At 40.2% G+C, this 25,085-nt stretch overlaps 1 protein-coding gene across 2 annotated transcripts; it reads left to right on the top strand.

Moving 5' to 3' along the window:
* The first annotated feature begins 4,691 nt into the window (after positions 1-4,691).
* Positions 4,692-25,016, top strand: LOC113026583 (1-phosphatidylinositol 4,5-bisphosphate phosphodiesterase zeta-1-like). 2 transcript variants are annotated; one of them, XM_026175518.1, is made up of 12 exons: positions 4,692-5,073; positions 7,119-7,311; positions 9,015-9,216; positions 11,873-12,017; positions 12,278-12,430; positions 14,099-14,287; positions 14,496-14,652; positions 15,689-15,805; positions 19,268-19,440; positions 22,065-22,191; positions 24,450-24,599; positions 24,788-25,016. In XM_026175518.1, exons 2-12 carry the CDS (start codon positions 7,125-7,127, stop codon positions 24,868-24,870), a joined length of 1,683 nt encoding a protein of 560 aa, XP_026031303.1. In that variant the 5' UTR covers positions 4,692-5,073; positions 7,119-7,124; the 3' UTR covers positions 24,871-25,016. The 2 variants fall into 2 exon arrangements, with proteins under 2 accessions (XP_026031303.1, XP_026031304.1); XM_026175519.1 differs by having other exon boundaries at positions 4,693-5,073; positions 14,108-14,287; positions 24,788-25,015.
* The last annotated feature ends 69 nt before the right edge of the window (positions 25,017-25,085 follow it).

Genomic DNA, 25,085 nt, shown 5'->3' with positions numbered 1-25,085 from the left:
GAGGGAAAAATCTATTTATTTAAACACACAGTGCCTTTAAGACGGCTTAATTGCTTATGTAAAGGCAATATATGAAGCTACATTAGGCCTCAGGTACACAGATCTAGAGACTGGTACGTGATAACCACAGATTGCCAGGGTAAACTGTGTATTTTCCGGTTGATAGATTGCTGGTTGGTGGTAGTGTCAGGTGAAATCAGTCACAAAGTGGCACTGCCCCAAAAACCTCATCCAACCTTGCTTTTGTTGCTAGCAGATTGCCACATTCCTCCATTGTTTGGATGCAGAATTATCTGCAAACACTGGGCAACTACCCAGCAAGTGATGGTGAAACAATAGCAATGCGAGCCAGAAACGAAGTCTTTCCCTTCAAAGTTCATGTAAAAGATGGGCCTTGTTGTGCAACAAACACATTTCAAAAGGGACAACTTTTACTTGTTTACCTGGATTTTTTCCCCCACAGAGACAAATATCCTGCTTCTAAATTTGTTGCCTTTTTTTTTCACAGTAGATAATCAGCAGAGGATGGATGGATGGATGGATGGATGGACGTTCCAATACTCATATTGTAATTTGCTTGCGAAAGTGTCCTAATTTTGCAGTTTTCTTGTGCACCATGGTTTTAAGATTTAGTTACAAATCCAGTAAATATGTGTTTTATTTAAAAAGACTGAAAAGAAAGAATTTCATGAGTAAATCATGGCATGAGACTGCATATGTACTGGGTGCTGAACAAGGCATCCTATGAAGTAGGCTTTGGGAGTTTGTTGCCAGTGTAAGTGGATGAGAAAAACCTCTTTTTCTTTTCTTTTTTCCCCAATGATCATAGCTGGCTGAGCCGTAGTTGAACAAACATAGCTTGCATTTTCTGTGCCAGAAATGGCCTCAATCCACAGGACAGTGGGTCACACTTATACATGCGCACAAACACATGAAGACAGATGTTCAAATACTTAACTGACCCAACTCAGACATTATCAGTTCTTCCATGCGGTAGAGTCAAAGCTGTCTAATAGAGGACGGTGGTCATATTTTGATGCCCAACTCCATTTGGGTTAATAAGAGGACTGTAATTAGCTGGGAGGATGGAGAAGGTATATGAACCATGTTAGGAAGCTAAATGGTCCAATTTTCCCAGTCATGTGAATGCCTTTTCCCCACATCACTCTTGGCAGTCAGTGAGGCTAAAAGACACAATTAATCTCCCATGGCTATTATGGACCCAGAAAATAGATGGGGAAAGCACACTGAGACAGAAAGGGGATATGTAATTTGCTGGGGATCACTGCACGTTGGCTGAAACCAGCTATAATTAAAATAGCAGTCAGCAAAAGTTTGACAATTGTGCTATAATTTGTAATGGGCTAATTAAATTAACACTTCATAAAGGTGCTTTCTAATTATCTTGTAGTTATACTGTTTTGCGTAGCACATACATACAGTGCTAATTTTATTTAGTTCAGTTTAAGTAGCTGGAATATTTTGACAAATTGCAAAGTAACATATAAGGCAAAACCATTTAAATAAACAGTTCCTTCTTAAAAGATTTTAATGTGTTCAGGAGAGGCACTAAAGAGGAACTTGTGGCATCGTCTGAACTCTGCAGTAAGACACCAGAGACGTTCTACAGGCTTTGATAATACCCTGCCTCTGTGTCTGTGTTGATAATACCTCCCTGTCTGTGTCTATAGAACTCATAATTCCTGTTCTGTCAGACTGGCTCTCGGTAACCATTATTTGTCTTTAGTGGCATGAGCTGGATTTGGCAGACCTGTCACTGCATGCACGCTTGCATACTGTTTGCATGTATCAGTATTACACATTCCTTAGGATAGATTCAGATCTGTACCACTGTCTTGATCCTGAGCTGAATAACAAATGAACATCTCTGCCGCCTTCAGCTTTAACTCGCTGATTTCCCTGGGCTGGAATTTCTCCTAATAACCAACTGCCTGCCTCCCTCAACACAGCAGCACTGTCAGAGAATGAAAACTCTGATGCCTCAACAACTTGCATGCTGCTGGATGGAGTTTTTTCTCCAACAGATGGCCATTTGCTCAGGGCAATAACAATATCACTGGAATGAGATAGCAGGAATACTAAGCAGTTATGAATTTGGGTTCATTTTCTGTTAATTTTCTGGTCATGACAAGATGTGTTCCTCAGTCTACTGGGTTGCCATGTTTAGTTTTCCTGTGATACCTGTGGGGTTTTTTCCTTTCTGTGTGCTTATTTGTTATTTTTGGCATGCCAACTACCTCTGTTACTTTAGATCTAGATCTTGGCTGTTTTGGGTCCCATTATTTTCTTCCTCAATTTCACAGTTACCTATCTAATCTCATTTTGCAAGGCAATTCAACCTCAGTCTAAGTAGCAGTCTGAGAGTGACATCTCCCAGACTGTTACGTATTGTCCACAGCCTATTTACATTAAAGCAGACATGACTCTTTAATGAAGTGTATACCATTGTAGTAATCCTCTTTACTTTTAATGTAAAAACACATAAGCTCTAACTGTGTATAGATGCTTTAGTGTATTCTAGAGCTTTGGTTGCTTCACAGCACTGAGCCGCTGTAGTTATCCCCCGACACCAGGCATTACCACTGGCATTCTGCTGTCTGACTCAAAGTTCCAATCGGCCAATGAATACCAAATCAGCGCTTTTAAATACAGCCAGGAATACACTGTCAAAAGGAAAAATGGTTCGCCGCCACCCCCACCAACACTACCCCCTATTCATCTGCAGAGTCACATTTCAAAAAAGGCGCAGGGGTTTCAGCTATTCTCATCTTGAACATCTCCCACAGGTGTGGCCGTAACTCTGTCTCGACACACTCTTGCACTTAAGCCCTGGGATGATATCAAACCAAGATCTTAGCACAGGACAGTATTGCAGTATTTGTTTCACACCCACCCACCCACACCCACACCCACACACTTAGAGAAGCACACATATGAACTGCTAATCTTGTATTCACCATCATCAACTCTCCAGAATGCACAGATGCGCACAAGCAGAGGCACAAAACCTGAAAGCTACGTACACAAGCGTAGTGTGCTCCCAAGTGAGCCCAGCTAACAGACTGTGGAGAGGGAGGTGCAGTGATGCAGAGACATGGGGCCATACACGGAGCTTCAAGTTCACTGCCTGGGAATTATCACATCAAACTTGTATGCCCAATGGTTCTGACAAGCCCAAGGCCAAACCATTAAAGCCTGGTGTAGACAGAAATTACTTCGCAGGGCTATGACTGGGCAATGACTGCTGTTGTGCACCAGTGATTCACACCAGCCAATAGGAGACCGATTTACACAGGCAACCAGGAAGGAAGTGCTTGTCAAACCAACACAGAGTTAGTGGATATGCTTACTTCATTCACATGCATAGATTAGTTTCATGATGTATTCACACTTTCATCCACTGTGGCATTTTTGAGAATGTGGACTTTGTTCCACAAAACGAATACCGCTGAAATCAGTGTCTTGTTCTATCGGCATATATTTGCATGATATATTCATACAGTAGCTCAGTACACCCTGTAGCACTTGTAGCAGACACTGGAGATATCACGGCTTCAAATAACCATCCTGTTGGAGGAAACTGTTAGCAAGAATGCATTTGAGCCAAATCAAAATTGAAGTGCGAAGAACACATTTATCTCACGGCTACTCTTGCACAATTATAATATTCCAGTTTTACAGAGGAAACATGACTTAATTTGGGAGCATCATTCACTTCCTGTTTTATTCCAAATCTGGGAGCAATCAGACTTAATGATTGGGGGAATGGACAAGAAGAAAAATCCTTCACACCGTCTCAGATTAGAATGTACATCGCTAACATGAAGTATAAAGCAGCTACGGCTAATAATATACCATTAATTCAGTCGCAGGAGATGAACTAAAGGTTAGATTTTCCATTAAGTCACTGGCATGAACTTAGCTGATGAAAGTGGTGGATCAAACACCTGCTTGATACCAACAGCTGTAAATAACTGTTGGTATTAGTTAAATGTCACTCAAAAAGCCACGCCCCTAATTATGTACACCTTATAGAATTCATTTCATTTACATAGCGGGAATTCTAAAATATAAAAAGTGGCAAATGAGCCAGAGGAGGTTGCTGCCTAGCACTAATTAGCTCAAGTACATTTAAATGAACTGTGAAAGTGCCTAACTTGCATTAGCAAAGTTTTGAGCAGTCTGAAACTATAAAAATGTCTTTGTGAAACTGTCCCCATGCGGGCAGGAACATGAAGGCAAAAAGTTCTTCTTTTACATAATTTATTATCAGAGTTCCTCTATAAAAGGGATAATAGGGCGAGAAGATTTTACCAAATTAAATGTGGGGTAAAGCGTATGTTTGTGCCATCCAAGGGGGATTCCTAATGCTATGCAGGTTACAGGACTGGCTTTAATCATGAGAAGGACAGATATGGGTTTCTCTCTAAGCATATATAAGACCCTACAATGACAGAGAAAAAACCCAAACAATCAAATGGCCCTGGATGAGCAAACACTTGCTGACAGTGGGAAGGAAAAACTCTTTTAACAGGAAGAAACCTCCAGCAGGATCAGGCTAAGGGAGGGAGGGACATTCAGTGCAAAGCATTATTAAAATTATTACAATTTCAGTGGTCACCAGGACATACACACTGCTTGTGAAGAATCAGCAGTTGGATAATTCATTGACTACCCATAAAGACTATTTTAAAATGCTGTGTCCACAGGAAACGACAGCTGGCCCTACACTACCCTTTTCTCTGATGCAGAATTCTCTCATATTCAGGTGCCAAGTGTCTTTCTTATATTGTTTATGGTACCAGCAAGTCCGCCCTCGATGCCTGGCAATGTGAGCGCTAGAAAGACATAGGGCGTATAATCCTCCTGTTGTACGCTGTGTGTTTTTTCCACACTTGACCTCATAACGACAACGTCTTGTCACTATGGCAACAACTTTGTGTACTACCCCAGAAACTCGCTAAAAACCGAGATTATTTATTAATTTATTTTTACCCCGATATTGTTCCAAATACCTATACTACAGAGACTCCAAGAGCTTCCATATCCGAGGTAGGTTTCCATTTATGACATCGAGTTTTCAGGAAACAGTTGTCTGAAACATTTTAGCCTCAAAACGATACAGCATCTAAGCTAACTAATTCTCCCCCAGCTCTTTTCTAGATAGTGCAGCTAGTCCGTGTGAGAATAGACTAGCTGCACTATATATATATATATATATATATATATATATATATATCTTATGTAAGACTGCCAAGTTTTCCTGGACAGTTATTAATCAAAGGGATCTGTTGATAAAGTTAACGTAACTGCATGAAACGTTAATGACGGAGAGAGCAGTACTGGTGCCGTCGTGCTGCTCTCATTGTGGTGACAGATGCAGTGGGGTACCAAGCCCACTGCAGGGCTGAGGCGTATGTCTGAAATGTGAAGGGCTGCAGAAGAGAGAGAGATGAAAGCCGTGGAGGGAAAGAGACACACAAAGTCAGAGAAAGTCACAGACATTTTTGTCTCACTGACTGAAGGGAATGACAGGGAGAGGAGAGGGACCAAAATGAGAAAGTTACACAGAGATGTACCCTTAGTATTTGATGGAAGAGATACAGACAGGAGATGGGGGCGATGGGGGGGAGGCATGGAGGATGAGAGGATGGGAGAACTTTGTCTAGAGCAAACACCGTGGCTTCTCTTTTATTCTCTCTCATGCTGAGTTTGAAAAAAAAAGTAGTGTTTTAACAGTGAGCTGAGGTAAATGCTGAGATGCATCTCAGGCTTGACATTTCTACTCACTACTTCCTGTGTATTTTTAGAGAGCAAGCGGTGTATTGTGTCTCTGAAACGGGAAGGTAAAATATCTAAAAGGTGACATGAAAAATATTCTAAGCTGTTAAGTCTTAAATGGGCCTAAATCTCACACTTTCTTCCTTCAACACTATCATTATGGAAATTGAGTGTTGCAGAAAGTCATGAGCATTCCTAAGTTTCATGCGTACTATTTGATTTGCAATTTTTTCAATTCCAAAGAAATGATCAGTCTCCAATTTTTATGGTAGTTCCATTTTAATGGAGAGAGACAAAATATCAACCAAAAACACATCACATACAAGTTATGAATTGATTTGCATGTCACTGAGTTAAAAAAAAAAGAAAAAGTATTTGATCTCCCAAGCAATACATCACTTAGTACTTGGTGGAGAAATCACTGTTGGTAAGTACAGCAGTAAGTCGTTTCTTGTAGGTGGTTGCCAGGTTTACACACATCTCAGGAGGTATTTTGGCCCACTAGTCTTTACAGAAGTTAGACCACTCCATGAACTGCTGGAAAACCCATCAATGACTCATATTCAGTGTTCTGGCTGAGGGAAGTAGGTTCTCATCTAACATTTTACAGTACTCCCATCCATTGGCCCTCAGTGCGGTGAAGTTGTCATGAACCAATAGAAGAAAAACAGCCCCAAAGCATAATATTTCCACCACCATGCTGTGGAGATGGTGTTGGGTCATTCGCAGCATTTCAGTTCCTCCAAGAATCGCAGGTTGACTTTCTTTTGGTGTCATCTGACCACAGCACTTTCTCCCAAGCATTCTCTGAATCATTTAGATGTTCACTGGCAAAGTCAAGACCAGGACCCTGAAAGACCCTTCTTGAGCAGTAGAACATTTGCCGGCAGTGCAAGATTTCAAACCATTACAGTGTAGTGTGTTCTTGTTGACTGTGGTCCCAATTGCTTTCAAATCATTAACACACTCCTCTTGGGTAATTTTGGGTTGATCCACCACCTTTCACCACATTCTCATTATGTTGATGATCTTGTAGCTCATTCCAGCCTTTTGTAGGTCTAAAATCTTGTCCCTGACATCCCTTGACAGCCCTCTCGTCTTACCTACGCTGATAGAGAGGTTCGACAGAAGAAACTGATTGTGTGGACAGGCTTTAGACACATAAGAGTTAAGATCAGAATGATCTGTAATCGGCTGATTAATTATAATCTGTGTTTTACATGGGCAAACAGCCAATCTGTAGGAGCTGGAATTGAGAACAAATAGAGCAATAAGAGTAACAATAAGAGATTGCAAGGCTGTATAATTGTGCACAGGGATAGATGAAGAAAAGCAAGCCCCCCTCCAGGAGAGCTGAAATCCATCAACTCTACCAAGTCTACGCTGCAGGACTGGAAACTTTGAGTGCCCGTGCACTGCTGACGTTCCTCCACAAGGAGCAGAAGGAACTCACAGCAAATGAAGAAAAAGCAGAGAGTTTGATCGATAGATTTGAGATCAACGAGACAGGTGAGTAAAGGGAGAAATGTGGACAATGTCTTTGGCCTTGCTGTTCATCATCATGGGAAAAAATACTCTATTCTTTGGTGTTGTCACGTAAGGATGCTAATTTAGTTGTAAGAGAATTTAAAGGCTGTGATGCCTGGCTGGCAAAATGAAAGAAGGAAAGAAAAACAAATGGAAGAGTAAGGCACATCAGCCTCAGGCTAATGGACCTGGCTAATGGATGTTCTCCAATGTATTGTGGGCTAATTCACACCAACACAAACAGCAAAACAGAGAAGATAAAAGATTTACAACTAGTCTGTGCCATTAATACACAGAAGCCAGGGCTGTCCAAATTAATCAAATTTTAATTTCAGTTAGACTTTTGTCTTTCACTAATTATCAGAACAAGAGCTGTCGAAACACATACTTTTAGTTTACTAACGTTGAGTTGAGTTCAGTTTTTTAAAATGATTTTGGTGTTACTTCTTCTGAATTATTATTAAGTTCAAGTAAATCAAGTTTCCAGACCTCCATTCTAATTGTACAAGCACAACAAAACTGCAAACATGCCAACTGTGGTGTGAAACATTAAAAACAGTAAATAGGTTTTAAAAGTCCTTCCACTTTATTTCAAAGATATATTTCTGCTCTTTTTAAAGTGTAATAAACCCACTGTTTTACCGAAGTTTGAGAGTAATTGAATTAAATAAGATTGTCCAATGATGTTCATACAGATTTGCGTCATAATTAAGGATCCCTAACAGAAGACCTCACTTTCTACCATTCTTTGCATAAACAAATGTGCTCATGTTTTTCTTTTTCTGCACTTGCATGAAAACTGTATCACACATTTCTCTCAACAAACTCAGTTATTCGTAGAGGAATTGCAATTTTAAAAAAAACAACGTATTAAATCATGCCATAGTTGGTGATTTTATTCAAAATAAATCAGAAAATCATCCAAACTGCTAAATGTAAAAGCAGATACAGTTGGTATGAACCATCAGCAGTGTAGTCAGTAAAATCAACCGTTTTCACAGCAGACAGTTTGTCACAGCAGGGAGAGCTCTGATGGTGGTGAAAGATATTTTATTAATGAAGTTAGACATGGCACTGAATCAGCTTACACAATACCAGGAACCCACAGCTGGTTCACCCAAATGAAATGCAGTCTTTTTTTTTCTTTTTTAATTTAATGTCAGATTTCTTTCCATTAAATTCATCATTTGAGCTGACTGTTCAGCTGCATGAGTTTTATTCCCACCTCAGACTAAAGATAATTACAGTACACTTGTGACATCACAATTCATTACCAGCAGAAACTTCACAGAGGCTACATCATGGCTCTGGAGATGCTCCACTGGTCAGTCCTCTGCTGTAATCTAATTTCAAATTTCTAAACAGCTATTTGATGGACTGTCACGAAATTTCACCCAGCTACTTGTGGCTGTAGGAGGATGACTTATAATGACTTTAGTGATTCCCTAACTTTATTATCTAGCATGATCATCAAAGAGGTTTATGAATGGTTTATGAATATCTATAACACACCAGCCGTAACTCTACCAGAGATGTTATAAGAAGGACTATTGTTTTACTATTAAAGTAACGTGGTATAGATAGAAATTAAATGCAGTTATCTGGCTTGATTGTAGATGCTGTTCTTCTTCTTTTTTTAATCCTTAAAGATGAAATTTAAGTCTTCTCAATTCCTCCTCTTCCAGCCAGAGAAAACAGCTCAATGACCTTTGAAGGGTTCCTCAGGTACATGGAGTCCAAAGAGTGCTGTGTGTTCAACCAGGCCCACACATCAGTGTACCAGGACATGGACCAGCCTCTTACCAGCTATTTCATCTCCACATCACACAACACCTACCTGACCGGAGATCAGCTAGTAGGGCAAAGTAGCCTGGATGCCTATGTTAGGTAGGGAAGCAATGTTTACATACAGTGTTCCTCTTCACTTAGCAGTATTTTAAAAAGCCTCGCCCAATGCCAGAGGGAGTACTGTGAATATGTTTTAAGGCACTGAAGTTAAATTGAGAATGCTTTGAACAGATTATATCATAAATAGGTTTTAGTGGATAAGTTGAGTATGCTATACCAAGCACAGCAAATGGAAACAACCCCCCCCACACACACACACACACACACACACACACACACATACACACACACACACAAATATAATCAATGTTTGGTGTATCCAACCTTTGCTTTTAAGTTTCAGTGCCCTCTGTCTCTTCATATAATCCAAGACTGACTCTATGAAATGGAGATCAGGGTTCTGTGGGAGATATATCAACAGTTCTTAGACTCTTTGTTCTTCTTGCCTCTGAAGATAGTTTTTTTATGATTCCTGGTGTATTTGCTGCCTGTATATAAAAGATGGATGTAGTCAATATGACCTTACCCATCGGTTTCTTAATTCTGACTCATCTTTTTGGCCTTTTCCATGTTATTTTTGTATTTTTTTTTTTTTTTGGAGCCAGAAGTGAGCTACTTTAAATGAGAAGAATAGAGTTCTAAGTTATCAGGCTTCCAAGCTTGGTTAGCAAACTGTATTCATAAACTGCACGGCTCCATTGCACAGACACACATTCTTTGACAGGTTGTACCACATACTAAGCACTACAGCTTTTCCTTCCCACTGTCAACAAGTACTTGCTCATAGGAGGTCTTCTGATTGTCTGGTGTTTTTTCTCATTTATTTTAGGGTTTTAACCTTACACTATAAAGTACCTTGTGGTGCCTGTTGTTGCATTGCACAGAATCGACTAGTTGTTGTATATGTGCCTTTTCAAACATGTGTTGCCAACAGAGAAGTTGCCGAGTGCCCTCTTGTAGACAAATGATCTAACGTCATAACCCAAAAAATAGTTGAAGGGTGTTTTTTACTTCTAAAATTTTTACTTTTCGGTGCTACAAATGCCTTTAGTGACAAGAAATAGCAAACGTCATATAATAAATAATCTATAGATTGTAACATTTTTGCACAACCCATTTATATGTAAAATTATGCCAATACTGGTGAAAGTCTACTTGCAAATTAGCAAATTTAACCAGTAAAATATTATGACAAATAAAAAAATCTTTTTTAAAAAAGCAAAATAGTAGAACACAAAAAATGGCTGCAATGAAGCTCTAAATGCCCTACAACACAACATTAGTCTCCTTCTCCAGGCCAACATGTTTGTCATTTGGATTCTCTTTTGCGCTCTGGTTTCATTGACCCAGTCCTGTGCTGAGGCAGACAGTGAAATTGCTGTGGTGCCTTTATGGGACAATGGAGGTGATTACAAAAGAGGCTGATGGAAGCAGAAGTGCTGTATTTATGGTTCCAGTGAAAGTGCTGAGTTCCCTGGCTGACTGGTAGAGCGAACCCTTCAACCCAGCGGCCCGAGAGCTCTGGTTTACTTAGATAATGATGCAATGATCTTGAGAGGAAAGCAAACTGGCAGGAACAGCAAGCTGCTTTATAGAAATCCCACTAGCTCACAGGTGGGAGAGGGATGAAAATAACATGAAGTGAATGTATACTAGTTACGAGGAATGCATCAAAAATACTAAAATATGCACCCTGGTACTTGTTAAAATGAAGATTGCGTAACTGTGGCTGTGTATGTATCACATTAACTCTCACTTCAAAAACTGTGATATGAGATAATTGTGTTAGGTAAATTGTAAAACATAATGTTGAGAACTGCACACTTCGGTCCCCTTTTTCCAGAAAAAGGTGACACTAGTTTTATTTCAAAGCATCAAAGCTAAAAAGATGAGCAAGCCTTCTTTGGAACTTAGCATTACAATAGAAGCTGAAGAAAAGAGTTAGCTTGGCTCTCTCAGAAGTTCAAAAATGCTTCTGAAGGCACTTGTAAAGATTTGTTTAAAAACGTGTATTTTCACCCAAAACCACTAATGTACTAATGGTCAGTATATGTAGTCAGCTAGCAATCTGTCAGTGACTGAGACTTATTTTTATAAGTGTGTGAATGGCCTTTGATCGACTTTTTGCACTGCTGACTTCAACCTGCCAGAAAACCCGTATTTATGCAATCTTGTTTGTGTCTCTGTTTCAAGTTTTAGCTGGGCATGTTGTAACTGACTCAGAGCACTATAGTGCAGGTTACCCGATACCGAATGTGAGCACAGATACTTGTGAAGGCATGATGACATCACACCCGGAAAGACTATTTTACTGTCTGCTGTAACTCACCCAAAGAAAGCAAAAGACTGACAGTGTGATACTATGAACTTTGCCTGCAATAACAGAGCCACATTTAACACTTATGTGACATTTTATTACTACAAAGAAAAGCACTTGAAAGCTTACACAGACTTCAGCTGTTTTGCATGCGCCAGGCTCCATTTAAAACACAAATAACTTCTAGACAAGCATTGATTGAAAATGTCTGGAGAAAAAGGCGGATATAAGTGTGTGTCAGTGTTGCATGAAAAAAATATTATAAGCAAAGTGGTTATTTGCCCCAACCTCTTTGTGAAAGTTTTTCTTCCTCCACCGTCAGAAAGCAATCTTGTATAAGATACAGTCTGTACACGTGTGTGCTTCTGTCTGGAACAGTGCTCTGAGGAAAGGCTGTCGCTGCCTGGAGATTGACTGCTGGGATGGGCCAGACACGGAGCCCGTAGTTTACCATGGCCACACCCTCACCAGCAAGATACTTTTTAAGGATGTCATCACCACTGTGGGGCAGCACGCCTTTGAGGTAACAGCATGTAGTTTGTTACATGATTACTGCTTCTGGCGTAGCAGCCAGCTCACTCACTCTTGCCTCTGCGGGCGCCAAGAGACCCTACCGAGCAGCATTTGCTCTCATTAATAACCTCTCTTGCCTTCAAACTGCCTTTGATTTAGCATTTCAGGCCATTCTCTGTGATGTACGACCATACAGAGAGAACAGTCAAGTTGCTGGTAATAGGGTCTAAACGTTCTTTTTTTCTTTCTGGTTTGGATTTTTATTGACAGGTGTCTGCTTATCCAGTGATTCTGTCTTTGGAAAACCATTGCTCCCGGGAGCAGCAGGAGGTCATGGCCGAGTATCTTATCTCTATCCTGGGGGAAAACCTGCTGATAGCTCCCTTGGATCACCCAACTGCGGGAGACCTCCCAAGTCCAAATGTAAGACTCAGAAGATGTGAGAATTAGGCTGTGTGAGTAGCAAAACAAAGAAAGAAAGGAGATGAATCTGTGTTTAACAGTAGAACAGCTGTTGCAAGCGGAAGAATGATGGTGTTTGCACCTGTAAATCCTCATTGTATGCCAGAGCAAAACAAAACAAGAACAAAGTGAGACCTTTTCATCGTCACAAAGGGCCTCATTAGTCTCCCTTCCTAGGCTTCCCAGGCTCCCTGTCCTCCGCAATCATGTGGGGTAAATGGACATCTGCATTTGCAAGCCTCTTTAATCTCAGAGAGTCACAAATCTAACGTAACGTAGTAGACCCTGATAAGTGTCCATCACTTTGAGACTGTTGAGGCACTCGAGCCGACTTCTCCTTTGAAAGCATCTGTCACAGCTCAATATGAAGTGACCAGTATGAAAGACAATGAGACTGCAGTATACTGACTATGACGAGGAGGATAAAGGCTTTGTGGATGAATGTGTGCAGTCTCATGAGAATCTCTTTGATACTTCTGATTTCTGCTGCAAAAATGAGCTGTGCTCTATCCTTGGAGCACATATTCTCCATATCATTTTTACCTTTATGACTTTGGAAGTAGCAGGCTTACGTAGGAGCCTCAGCTCTAACGGTTTCATCTTGACTATTAACCCCTGCAGCAGGGACAGTTTTCATGTTTTAAAATTATGCAGCTTCACACATGCTCAAGTTACTATCTAATTATAAAAGTGGAACCAATCTGTAGTTTTCAGGATTCCCTCATTACTCCTACTAGTTACATCAAAGGGTTTTAAAGCTGTTTACACAACTTTTTCTAAGCTGTGGAAAAGATGGAAAAGCCAGTTGTCTTGGCTCAGTTTTCAATTATCCAGAGTTATTGTGGGATTAGAAATAAGCTACAGTTAATTAACATGTTATTACACCACTTTATTCTATTTTTACTGTCAGTGTGAGGTGAAACCCCCCTCAAGAACCAATTATTCTTTCCTAAAGTGCATCAACATAAGCAAAGCCTCAATTTTAGCTCTGCAGACTATATAATTTTGTGTACAAGTGATGGAAATTTCAAGAAGTGAAGGGGCCAAGTGAAATTATGAAGCTTGTAATTTTTAGACCATATGGTCTCTTACAAGTTGTTAATGCTGGCATATCTGTAATTAGTTTGAATAATTTGCCTGTGCATACAGCATGCATTGACACTCACTTAACGTGGAGCTTCCTCCAGACCATGTTTCTTCTTCTTTTTTTCTTTTTTTTTGGCTTTTAGCATATTGCTGCTCATTGGAAAAGAGAGCCCTTTAAAGTACTAACAGATATGGAGTCCGGACGGTGAAATGCAGGAGCAGATGTTCGATTCGGTGATTTGATACACCTGCTGCTTCTCTTGCTTTTCTTCTTATCTGCTCTAACTGTGTGTATGTACTGTATGCCCCGCTGTGGATGTGACTCTTTGAAGAACAGCGTCTTTGTGGCAGACCATAGCGGTGGGAGTGGGGTGGTTTGTGCAACAACAACAAAAAAACAAAAAAAACAAAAAAAATTTGGTGTTTGTGCCCAAAGTTTGAAGATGCAGAAACAGTTTGGCTGATGCAAATATGTGGCGTGTTTTAAAAGTGCTGTGTGGATGTTAGTTCGCATTCATTCATGTGTGACTTGATCCTGTGGAGGATTGCCAGGACCTGAAGTATAAGATCCTCATCAAGAATAAAAAGCTCAAGCGTCAGATTGAGACAGAGGATGCTGCAGAGGGAGAGGAGAGTGCAAATGAGGGTGAGGAGGAGGAGGATGAGGAGGAAGAGGATCATCAAACAAAAGCAAAGTTCTGGTCTCCCAGAAAGGCAGGGTCAAAGAAGAAAGTAAGTCAGGGTGTTTTTGTTTTTATTTTATTTTTTCCAGTCAGCTTAAAAAAGAAAAAAGAAATCATCTACAAAAAATAATGTTTGAAATGTAAAGGTAAAGGCATTTTGCATGAGGGCAAAAAGGCATAGCTTTCAACCTGGAACTGTTACTGGAACTTCAATGGTGTTTTTTGTTTGTCTCTTCTGTCCTTAATGCATTGAGTAGAAGAAGAAGGTGGTGGTAGCTGAGGCTTTGTCTGACCTTGTTATATACACAAGGTCTGTCAAGTTCATCAGTTTTAGTCACTCCAGGGACAATCAAAACTGTTATGAGAACACATCTATGGAAGAGAAGAAGGCTTGCAAGCTACTCAAAGCTTCAGGTAGAGTCATTTATTGATTTGAAATCATTAAACAGGAGAAGTAGGATTTATAGATTAAAGTAATAAAGGATGCGTATTTGTAATTGTGAATGTTACAAAATATTATTCGGGTGATCCCAGCAGATTTCTCTTGATTTATCATCCCACTTTTGCAAAGTGCTCAGTGTGCATAATTACATTTCTCATCCAGGAGTCTTCGGATGGAAAATGCAATTACAGTATACTGGCTATAAATTCCCAGAACAGCAAAGGCATATTGAACATGACATATACGTTAGAAGGAAGTAATTTTAAGGAATAAAGCATGAGAACAAAAACCCAGAAATGTGACTCGTACTTTCATTGCTGGGGAAGTGAAAAGAGCCCTCAGAGGTTCAAATCAGCGGATAATCAGTTAAAGTGTCAGCACGCCGCTAAGCCGCAGCATACTGGAGAAACAAAGTGATAAAGAGAAATGAAATCTGTTTCCTGCTGAGGAGGACTGACACTTTTCCACACATACAGCTACATTATGAGCTGGTTGACTTGGGTGTCAGCAACCATGAGCAGTCTCTGCAAATCTAGCTCAAAAGCGTGGTGGTTTTGACAATCTCTGCAGGAAAATCAAACAGCTACTGTGTTAAAGATAATGTATAGACTGAAGCTGTGTGCCATGCTTTTCAGTCCTCAGAAGGAGGAAAATTATACATGGATCAAAATGTAATTTCTTGAGACATTATCTTCCCTTTTTTTTACATTAAACAGTATAGCGATTCACTTTCTGCAATGTTTTACAATCGCAATTCTTTATATTTGAATAAAAACAACACATTAAGGTTGACAAAACCAAAAGCTTGAGCTGTAGTGTAATGAATTTTAATCATTCCAATGAGAAATAGTGGGATATGTCTATAATCTGCTCAGGACAAATCAAATCCCTACAGATAATGTGTCATGTGGTTCCATTAAACAAATCAACAGCTGTCAAGTCTTAATCGGCATTCTGATTAATGTGACCATTGTCATTGATGCATTGTTTGTCCCGTCTCTCTTTCAGGTTCGGATTTTGTTGAACACAACCAGAAGTTCCTCAGTAGGATTTATCCAACGGGCTTGAGGATGTCTTCCTCAAACTATAAACCTGTGGAATTTTGGAATGTCGGTTCTCAGCTCGGTGAGTTGGAAGACTCACATGGAATACTCAGATACTCGCTCATTATGTACACAAAAGATATTTTAGTCAGACAGCTCCCATTTGAAATGGCTGATTCGTTACAGCAGCAAAGCAGAGTCAGAGTTTGACGTCTGAACTCACGAATGCGTTACAGTAGAGATACTGGGCAGTGATGAGCTAACATCCCCTGTAGCCTATAGGTGGATGCTACAGGCCAGAGGTTGCAGATGGGAGATCTTGCATAAAGATTTCTTATTTTTTCATCTTAAATAGGGGCAACTGGTTTGTTATGTGGAATTACTAAAGTGATTGTATATACTCTACACATGCACATTCCTATTTGTTTAGAGATTCTGAGATTCATTTAGTTTAGAAAAATTTTCCAAGTGCATGCAGTGTTATCTATTATGCAGTTAAGAAGGCTGCCAGAATTATGGAAATATTTAGAAAGCAGTTAATTAATTAGACCAATCCAATTACAGAAATGAATAGGGCATAAATAATAGATGGTTCCCAAACAGTTTAATTTCAGAATAATTAAAGACACCAAGGCTATGTTCACACTGCAAGCGAAAGTGCATCAAATCCGACTTTTTTGACCCTATGCGACCCATATCTGATCATGGTATGACAGTGTGAACAGAACAAATCCGATATTTTCAAATCCGACCTGGGTCACTTTCGTATGTGGTACTGAATCCGATACATATCTGATGTTTTAGAAAGCGACTGCTGTTTGAATGGTCATGTCGCATTAAATCCGTCTTTTACGTCACTGACACAAGACAGACACCAATTATCAGTGCCAGAGAAGCGCCTGATAAGACATCGCGAACGTTTCCTGGCCATCCCGTGTAGATGTTAGTGAAACTGTTGGGAAGACAACGTTGGAGAAACGTGAACATTTTATTTGTACTGTATAATCTGCAGATTCTGACAGAAATCTGCAACTATCCTTTGAAGCACCGCTCCTCTAAAACAGCAATAAGGATGATTATTAGGCCATATGTCAATAACAAAATAACTTTATAACTTAAAGCAAAATCGGGAAACGTAAAGTCCAAAACAAGTCTTTACATTAAGGGCCATCAGTCAAACAATACTGTGTGGTCTGGGTCTAAACAGAGCGCGTTGTGTGTAATGTCTTCTTTTGCGCATGCGGGACGCTTTGAGCGTTCACACTAGAGCGCGTTTGCTGTCACATTTTATTTGTAGTGTGAACAAGCAGACAAAAAAAATCGGATTTGATCCAAAAATCGTAATTGAGCATTAAGACCTGCAGTGTGAACGTAGCCTAATTCAGCAACTAAGTATTTATTGATATCTTAATGGGCAATAAAAAAAGATCACATATAATAAGAGGAGTTAATGACTCTTAATGAAATAACCACTGCTTTGCTCTCACTTATGTTTCTTTGAGCGAAACCCTAAAAGTATCAATTTTGATGTGTGAAACTATTTTTTTCCCCCACTGTGTCAACAGGAAAGAAAATACCTTTGACACAAACAAACAAACTGCTTTTTTACTTCGGTCCACTATGAACTCTTGAGATGAAGAAAACTGCAGCCCAGAAGACCGACTGTCAAACTTTAAAGGGAACAACCTGGCCCAGTGTCCTGTCGATTACCTGTGAAAAGAACATTTCATTCCAATCTACAGCCTGACTGCTTCATCTGTGTTTTCCCCCAGAGCAAGTCCTCTCCCGGCCGTTATCACATCTTTTTCAAATCGATTTGCACCCCACTAAATGCCCCCTTTCTTTAAATTACAGCTGGCTTTCGGTCAGAGCTTTTTTTTTTCCCCTCCATATGACATACCTGTCCTCCCCGAGTAACTATGCATTAGTGCATGACTCATCCTTGAGGTAATCTCCGTAAACAGGTTCTTGGCAAAGGACGATATTTGCAACACTCTAAGCATTCTGGTTTTCGTTTGCAGTCTTTTTGCAGTCCAAACAGCATTGACCAATCACATTGGAGAAAGCTTTGGTTCCATGCAGGTTGTGAGTGCAAAATGGGGATTGCATTTGTCAAATTGCAATTTTGACGCCAACGGTTTTTGTCTGGTGACGAGTTCTTTAAAATGTAAATGCATTTGTAAGCAATGATTGGGGAACTTTGGCCCGGATATTAGAGAACTATGCCCAAATGCCCCGAGACATTGTCCCCAGAGCTAAGTTGTTGGATTGCAAATCATGCATTTCCAGATTTTGTTATGGTCGGTTTCCATTAGTTTCTTAGGCATTCTTAGAGTTGTTTTTGCCACTGCCTTCTGCATTCCTTTGTCTCTGTCATCATTAGTGTCTTGTTGCTTGGTGGTTTTTTTTTTTTTTTGCGTTCTTTCTGTTTCATATATACATTGTTTTTTCTAATGACCTTGTTTTGGTTTTAATTCCTGTTCATTGGTTATTACCTTCCCTATCCTCAAACACAGGGATTCACCTGTGTTTGATTGTGTCCATCTGTGTCTCATTCCAACATGGGTCTCATTCCTAATACGCCCTCTGTGTAAATATAGGCTTGTCTTTCCCTTTGTACTTGTTCCTTCTTCCTCATCTCTGTCCCCAGTGCGTGCCTGTTTGAAATTTCGTCACCTTTTGGACCCGGTTTTATCAGCTCTTTCGATAAAGCTCGCTCTTTGCATTTCCTTTGAACATGTGCATCTGCATTCAGGCCTTAAGCTCTGTTTAAAAATGTAACAGATTGCCTATGAGGTTAAAGTCACAAGCCTTATCTGTCTGACACTGTCTTTGCCAGTGTTCCTGTCACTCTGTCTTAACACATACTCTTCATACATCTTCATCAGTCAGCCAGTCAGTCACTGACTCTGACATGTAGCCTCGCTGATCGCTGATCGCTGAGCCGTGCAGATGGTGATCAAAGCTGCAGGAGTCTGCGGAACAAAGCAGTAGCCTAGAAGGATCAATTGCTGTTAGATGAGCAGAAGATCCACAGGGCTTCGGCAACACACGGGGAGAGCACAGAAAGAGAAGCTGAAGGCTGCAGAGCAACATGGGGGTTCACACCGAATTGTTTCTTTGCATTATTTATATACGTTATTCAACCCTCATCAATGATTTCTGTCCAGCCAGAGAGAGACTTAATCTGGCACTCTATTCTGATGCCTGAAATCTGTAGTCACTGATGATGTGTGCAGTGCACATGCCAAAACATAACTGTGCACAGCAGAACAGCCCACTGTGCATTCAGTCATTGCACAGTTGGTAATTGTGAATGACTCCCTGATGCAATGAAAGCCATTGTTGCAGAAACATTTCAAGTCATTGTATAATTTAACTCTCTCCTGCAGAATGAAAATGAGCTTTAGAAAACAGAAGGTTTGCAGGGATCATCTCAAGCTGGTTGTTTTATCTAACAAGCTTTAGGCATTTGCAATTTTTGCTCCACTGTGTTGTGTCTCCTTGTTTCATTGTTCAGAGACTGTCCTGTGGTGTTTTGCAGTGGCACTCAATTTCCAGTCTCCGGGCTTGCCTATGGACCTTAATGATGGACTTTTCCAGGACAACGGGGGTTGTGGCTACGTCCTAAAGCCGGCGGTTCTCATGTCCACCCAGATGCGCTTCGATCCCAACAGCAGCCACCACAAGCGTAAATCAACATACCTGCTGCTCAAGGTACACCTATGGAGCACTAGACCCTGAATAATCCACTCATGGTGCATTTATGGATTAAGGTGTAACGTTACCGGACTGTCTGTGGGTATGTGTGCCTCACGTGCATGTATAAGTGTGGATATCCCTCACAATGTAGGGCACTGTGAAGCAGAGCTCATCTTATTCCTTGCACTTCTTGCCTGCAGTTAAATACTTTCCTGCCGGATGCTCTGAACCAACAATGATGTAAAACTCCCCAAGAGTGTCTGTTTAATTAGATTATCTTCTTTAGAAAATTAGGAAAAGAGAGACAGGAGTGATCTAATGCAATTAGACCTGGGGTCCAATTAATAAATCATCTCTCCTTCATTATTTTAAGCAACTTGGGGGACAGTAATAGCAGCACTTGTAATGTACAAAGCCACACAGCAAAAGTGAAAGAAGCTGCCGAAAAAGCACAGTCACATATCTTTTTCTGAGCTCATAAGGAGAACTGTCACGATTTGATCTTATGAGAAGAGATTTGAGAGATATCGAGGTTTTGTACTGCTGAAACAGCATGGGGAACAGTGCGGGATCACATGAAGTAAAGGCAGAGGAGGGAACATCATTATGTTGATATCAGTTTCATGATCGATCATAAGGCGTATAAAAATAAAAACATTCTTTAAAGCTTATATCAACTAAACTAAAAGCGCAAACAACAATGAAACAATCTAGTCACATAGGCTTGAGATATCCATTCATCCCTATTAAACCTTTGTAGCACTGAACAAAAAGCCCCCTTTATCTGCAGAAACACTAGACTAGCACTAGTATACAATACCATCGGTCCATCCTCTTCCGCTTATCCAATTCAGGGTCGCAAAGGGACTGAAGCTTATCTCGGCTGCCTTAGGGCAAGAGGTAGGGCCCACACCCCGGACTGCTTGCCAGTCTGTTGAAGGGCTAACATAGAGCGACAAACAATCATTCACACTCACATTCACACTTATGTGCAATTTAAAATCACCAATTAACCTAACACTACTAACTGTATGTGTTTGGAGTTTGGGACTGGACTTACGCAGAGACGGGAAGAACATGCAAACTGCAAACTCAACACACAAAAGCCCGTCCAGATGCCGGATTCAGACTCAGGACATTGTTGCTGTGAGGCAACAGTGCTAGCTACCATGCCACCGTGCTGCCAAGAAGTATTTTATACTAGTATACTTATTGGCAAATTCTTTCAATACCTGATTTTAAATGTGCAAAATCCCTGACGACCATAAGCCTGCAACTATTGAAGTTTTGTTCAGCTTCAGCTGTGCAAAGAATTTTTTTAGCGAAAGGAGTCACCACAGTAAACATTACCTACTGTAACCCTAAAGTGGCATGTTAGCGCTAGCATTTGACACATGCTAAAGTTAGCATGTAGAATGTATCAGTACACTTTCACACCATAACCAGCATGGCTTTATATGCACAGTGTTGCTTTTCTTTCTTTTCTTTTTTATTTGTTGCTAAAACAACAACCACGGATATTATGGATTGGTGTGAATATTAGACCCACGTAGAAGTGATTGGTTGTCAAAGGTGATTGGAATTCAGATCCAACTTTTAGGAAGGATTTAATATTTGACACCTTGCATCATATTTTTGAGTATAATTTTCTGCATCCAGGGACTCCATTTATGCATGGTATAGAGGAAGTTTTCAGCCTTGGCTGAGTTATGCAGTCTTTAACTTATTATTATTTTATGTTTCTGAATAGAATATCTGTTAAACTCCTGTCACATCGCTTTTGTAAATCTTTGAAAATCTGTGTAAATCTTACATCTGACAAAGAAAATGCTTCTTGGTCAGACAGTGTTTTACAAGGACATGCTCAAGTTAAACAAATGCATGTCAGACATTGTCTTCTAATAGAATATGCACAACAACACACATCACGATGCATAAATATGAATGTTGCGTGCTTGTGTTTTAGTGTGCCCAGGGCCCCGCCTTTATTTATTCACATCATCGCTCTGTATTATTCGATAACTTCGGGGAAAATCCCGCAATCTCAACACAGCCCTCAACTCAGTGAATCAGACTCATGAGTAGCAGACGGTGTTGTAACTTAGGTAGGAGTGTTTGGGTTTTCAATCTTCAATCTCAGCATTAAATTATTCATCTGTTCAGGAAAACAATATTTCCCCTTGAGCTTTTGCAAGAGTTTTTAGCATAAAACTGTCAAGTACGTGCAAAAGGTTTATTTAATGATGACTCCAACCTGCTAGCTATGAACTCACAAGTAGGGACCATTGTGACTGTGAAGTATCAGAACCTTTGTGGTTTTGTAGCGTGACTACAGAAGAGGAAAGGGACTGTAATTCTAGGCTGGACACTGTAAGGCTACATCAGTGCCAAGCAGGGCATGTCGTGATAAGTACATGCAGGTTTGTCTTTGATCAGGGCCAGTGAGGGAAAGCTCAGTGTGAGACGACTGCAGATAAGCCTGCCTTTCTCCAGACTAGTGTAATTACAAACCCTCCCTCCTCTTCTCTACTGTTTTCTTCTTACTGATTTTTGATTCTTACTGATTCTTACTGTTTCTGAGATTCTCACTAATCATTTACTTAAATTTACTGTATACCTCTGTGTGTGTTTGTCCACAGGTGATCAGTGGGTCCAACCTACCCCTACCCAGGAGTGGAAAAGCTCTGGACCCCTTTGTGAGAGTGGAGATTCATGGGATTGCATCAGACTCCTGCAGAAAAAACACACATACTGTCAAAAACAATTGTAGGTGGCACAACACAAACTGCGCATATCACAACGTACCAAGACACAGCAATCTGTTCTCCATTATGTTAGATCTAGCTTCACTTTGATCAGTTCAAGTTGTGTTTTGTCAGAATTAACTCTAGATCATTGACACTCAGCTTTCAAGAAAGTAGGAAGGACGGATTTCATGTGTGTATTTGTACATGGGAGTGAGATGAGACAAGGAGGGAGAGAAGGAGGAAACAGAGTACCAGACGTAGCACTAGAGTGAATACATCTGATACTCTGTTATGATGTGCATATGAACATTAATCATATAGTCATCTAATAAAACAGGTAAGGTGAATACAAATGTCATTTTGGATTGAGAAACTTGATCAAATTGTTTAAAAGAATTCAGCAAACCCTTTAAAATCCAGTCAACACTGGTCATGTGCTGTCATCTGTGAGTCTGTTGATTGCTGGTCAGTTATCCCAACAGCTTTTAAATTCACTGTTAGATCAAGTGTTTGTGTTTTTTGTGGTCGCTCACCTTAGTGAGCTACAGAGCACTGCAGTGAAAATGGTTGAAAGTCCAGTCAACACTTTTCTGCAACATTAGCTTGCTAACTGCAACAGAAACTTGAAATGTTGCTTGGCATTTGACATTGAGGTCTTTGCAGGCGACAGCCACTTTATGTTTAGCTTGCACACATTGCACTGGGCACAGGTAAAGTTAAAATGATGGCAGGATTGTCAGGAATGGAAGGCTGTTTTGGAGGGACTACTGCTTGGTAAACCATCTAAAAGGTAGTTTCTCCCTGCTTCACAGTGAGGCATAGTTGGGCAGAATTGATAAATAGTATTAAATATTATAGAAACATGCTCAGAAAATGGAACATGTGCAAAATTGGAAATATACTATTTATACCGCAAGAAGAGTGTACATTTCTAATGAACTTAAAAGTCAGTATTTGGTATAAACTCCTGAATTTTTCAGGACAGCCTGAACTCTCTTAGGCAACGTTTCTTGTCATTTCTCTAAGTAGTCTTCAAGAATAGTTCTAAAGGCTTCTTGAGGGACATTCAACGCTCTTCTTTGGATGCTGGCTGCCTTTTATTCTGTTCTGTCAAGATGATCCCATACTCATACTCTAGAGAGGTCATTGCGTGTTCTGCTACTCAGGTACGCTTTTATTGTATTGGCAGCATGTTTGGGATTGTTGAAATGCTAAACAATAAGGCTATTTTCAATCAGATTCTTTCCAGATGATCAAAATTTCAAAATCTTTGAGAACTATTGCTCAAGACTACTTTAACAAAAAGACAAGAAAGTATGGCTCTTTGGAACAAAATGTAGAGAAATAGGGGGTGTTTCGACAATATTGCGCAGTACTGTATTTGTTAATTTACCACTTGGTTGATCAGCAGCTTGGCAGAGTGGTAAGAGCGGTTTGTACCTGCAAAAATACTGGCACGGTAGCATTGTTATTCTTATTGTGACATCTGCATTTGTTTCAAAGCAGCAAGTGAAAGCGATTAACTCAGGTTGAACAATAAGCTGAATTAACGGTAACTTTACTTTTTGCACAGGTTGTCAGCGTGTATTAGCGTCAGAGCACTCAAGATGAGCTCAGGCGGTGTGTAATTTCAAAAGCCGGTGACAACTTTAATACCACCTCCTGAAACAAGTATTTTAACGCGTAGCTACACTTTTGACAATAATTTCATGATAAAGTAAAAGTCAAGTTTGTAATATTTTGAGCTCGCCTGAAGACAGCTGGAACAAGCTGAGAACCCAACAGTGTCATATTATCACCCCATAAAACAGAGCTTGTTTACTTGTTATTTATCTGCCACTGTACATTAGAATTCATTTGAAGTTGTGTTTCTGGCCTCCAGGTGAATATAAATCACATACTCTGCCTTTGAAATCTGCTTTTGGGCTCCACTAACTTATGACAAAAATATATTTACAGGCTCCAAAATGCTTTCCTATGTTCATTAGCTAACCACTTTTCTTTGTCTGTCCTAAGTTTTAGCAGACTTCAGTGGATATGTAGAGCAGTTTTATTCAAATGATGTAAGACTGGTTAAAGTCAAAGCCCAAAACCATAAATTATATACCGAAAACAATGATCTTTGTAGGCAGGTGATAAATTTCTCTGTGTTCATCATTACAGTTGACGTCTTTCACATAGAGGTAGCGGTGTGATCCAGTGTTTGATCCAAAAATGTTAATTAGCACCTCAAAGAAACATTAACTGACTCTAATGAAGTTGTTAATTCTGTTCTAGCTCTGAGTCCTCGCTGGGATACTGACATGTCCTTCACGATTCGCTTGCCTGAACTGTGCCTCGTTCGCTTCTGTGTCAGAGATCAGACCGGCATTCTCAGCAGTGAGTTTGTAGGCCAGTACACCCTGCCCTTCAAGAGTCTGAAGAAAGGTGAGCCAGCAAGTGCTGGAAGGTAGAGGGTTGTAGGGCAGTCAGATGAAGGGCTAAATTACATCAGGTGACAATGTGGGGCATCATTGTATTTCCCCTAAATTTCCAGTGGTTTATCTGTGCTTCGGTTGAGTTTTTATGGAAATGATCCTGTATGACCATACGTACTGTTCTTTTCAAACCTCCAGGCTACAGGTGGGTGCCTCTCCAATCCAAAGACGGCTTCAGCCTGGATCCAGCCTCCCTATTCGTCTATATCTCGCATTCCTAAAAAACACATCTCCGTATCAGACTCTCTCACACGGCGACACAGGCACACATGCACACCTTGCCAGCAGATAGAGAAGCGTGGCTGATGTGGGAGCAGCAGCGGCAGCAACAATGAAAATATATAAATAAATCAAAAAGAACCATTTCCTCAGATATAAATACCACTTTTATTGTCAGAAAATAGAAGTGCATTTATTTTTCCCCACTGCCTGCAAC

This window comes from Astatotilapia calliptera, chromosome 7, assembly GCF_900246225.1.
Source record: "Astatotilapia calliptera chromosome 7, fAstCal1.2, whole genome shotgun sequence".
Classification (NCBI taxonomy): Eukaryota; Metazoa; Chordata; class Actinopteri; order Cichliformes; family Cichlidae; genus Astatotilapia; species Astatotilapia calliptera.
Note: the sequence above shows the minus strand (reverse complement) of the source record. Positions and strands in the feature narration are given on the sequence as shown.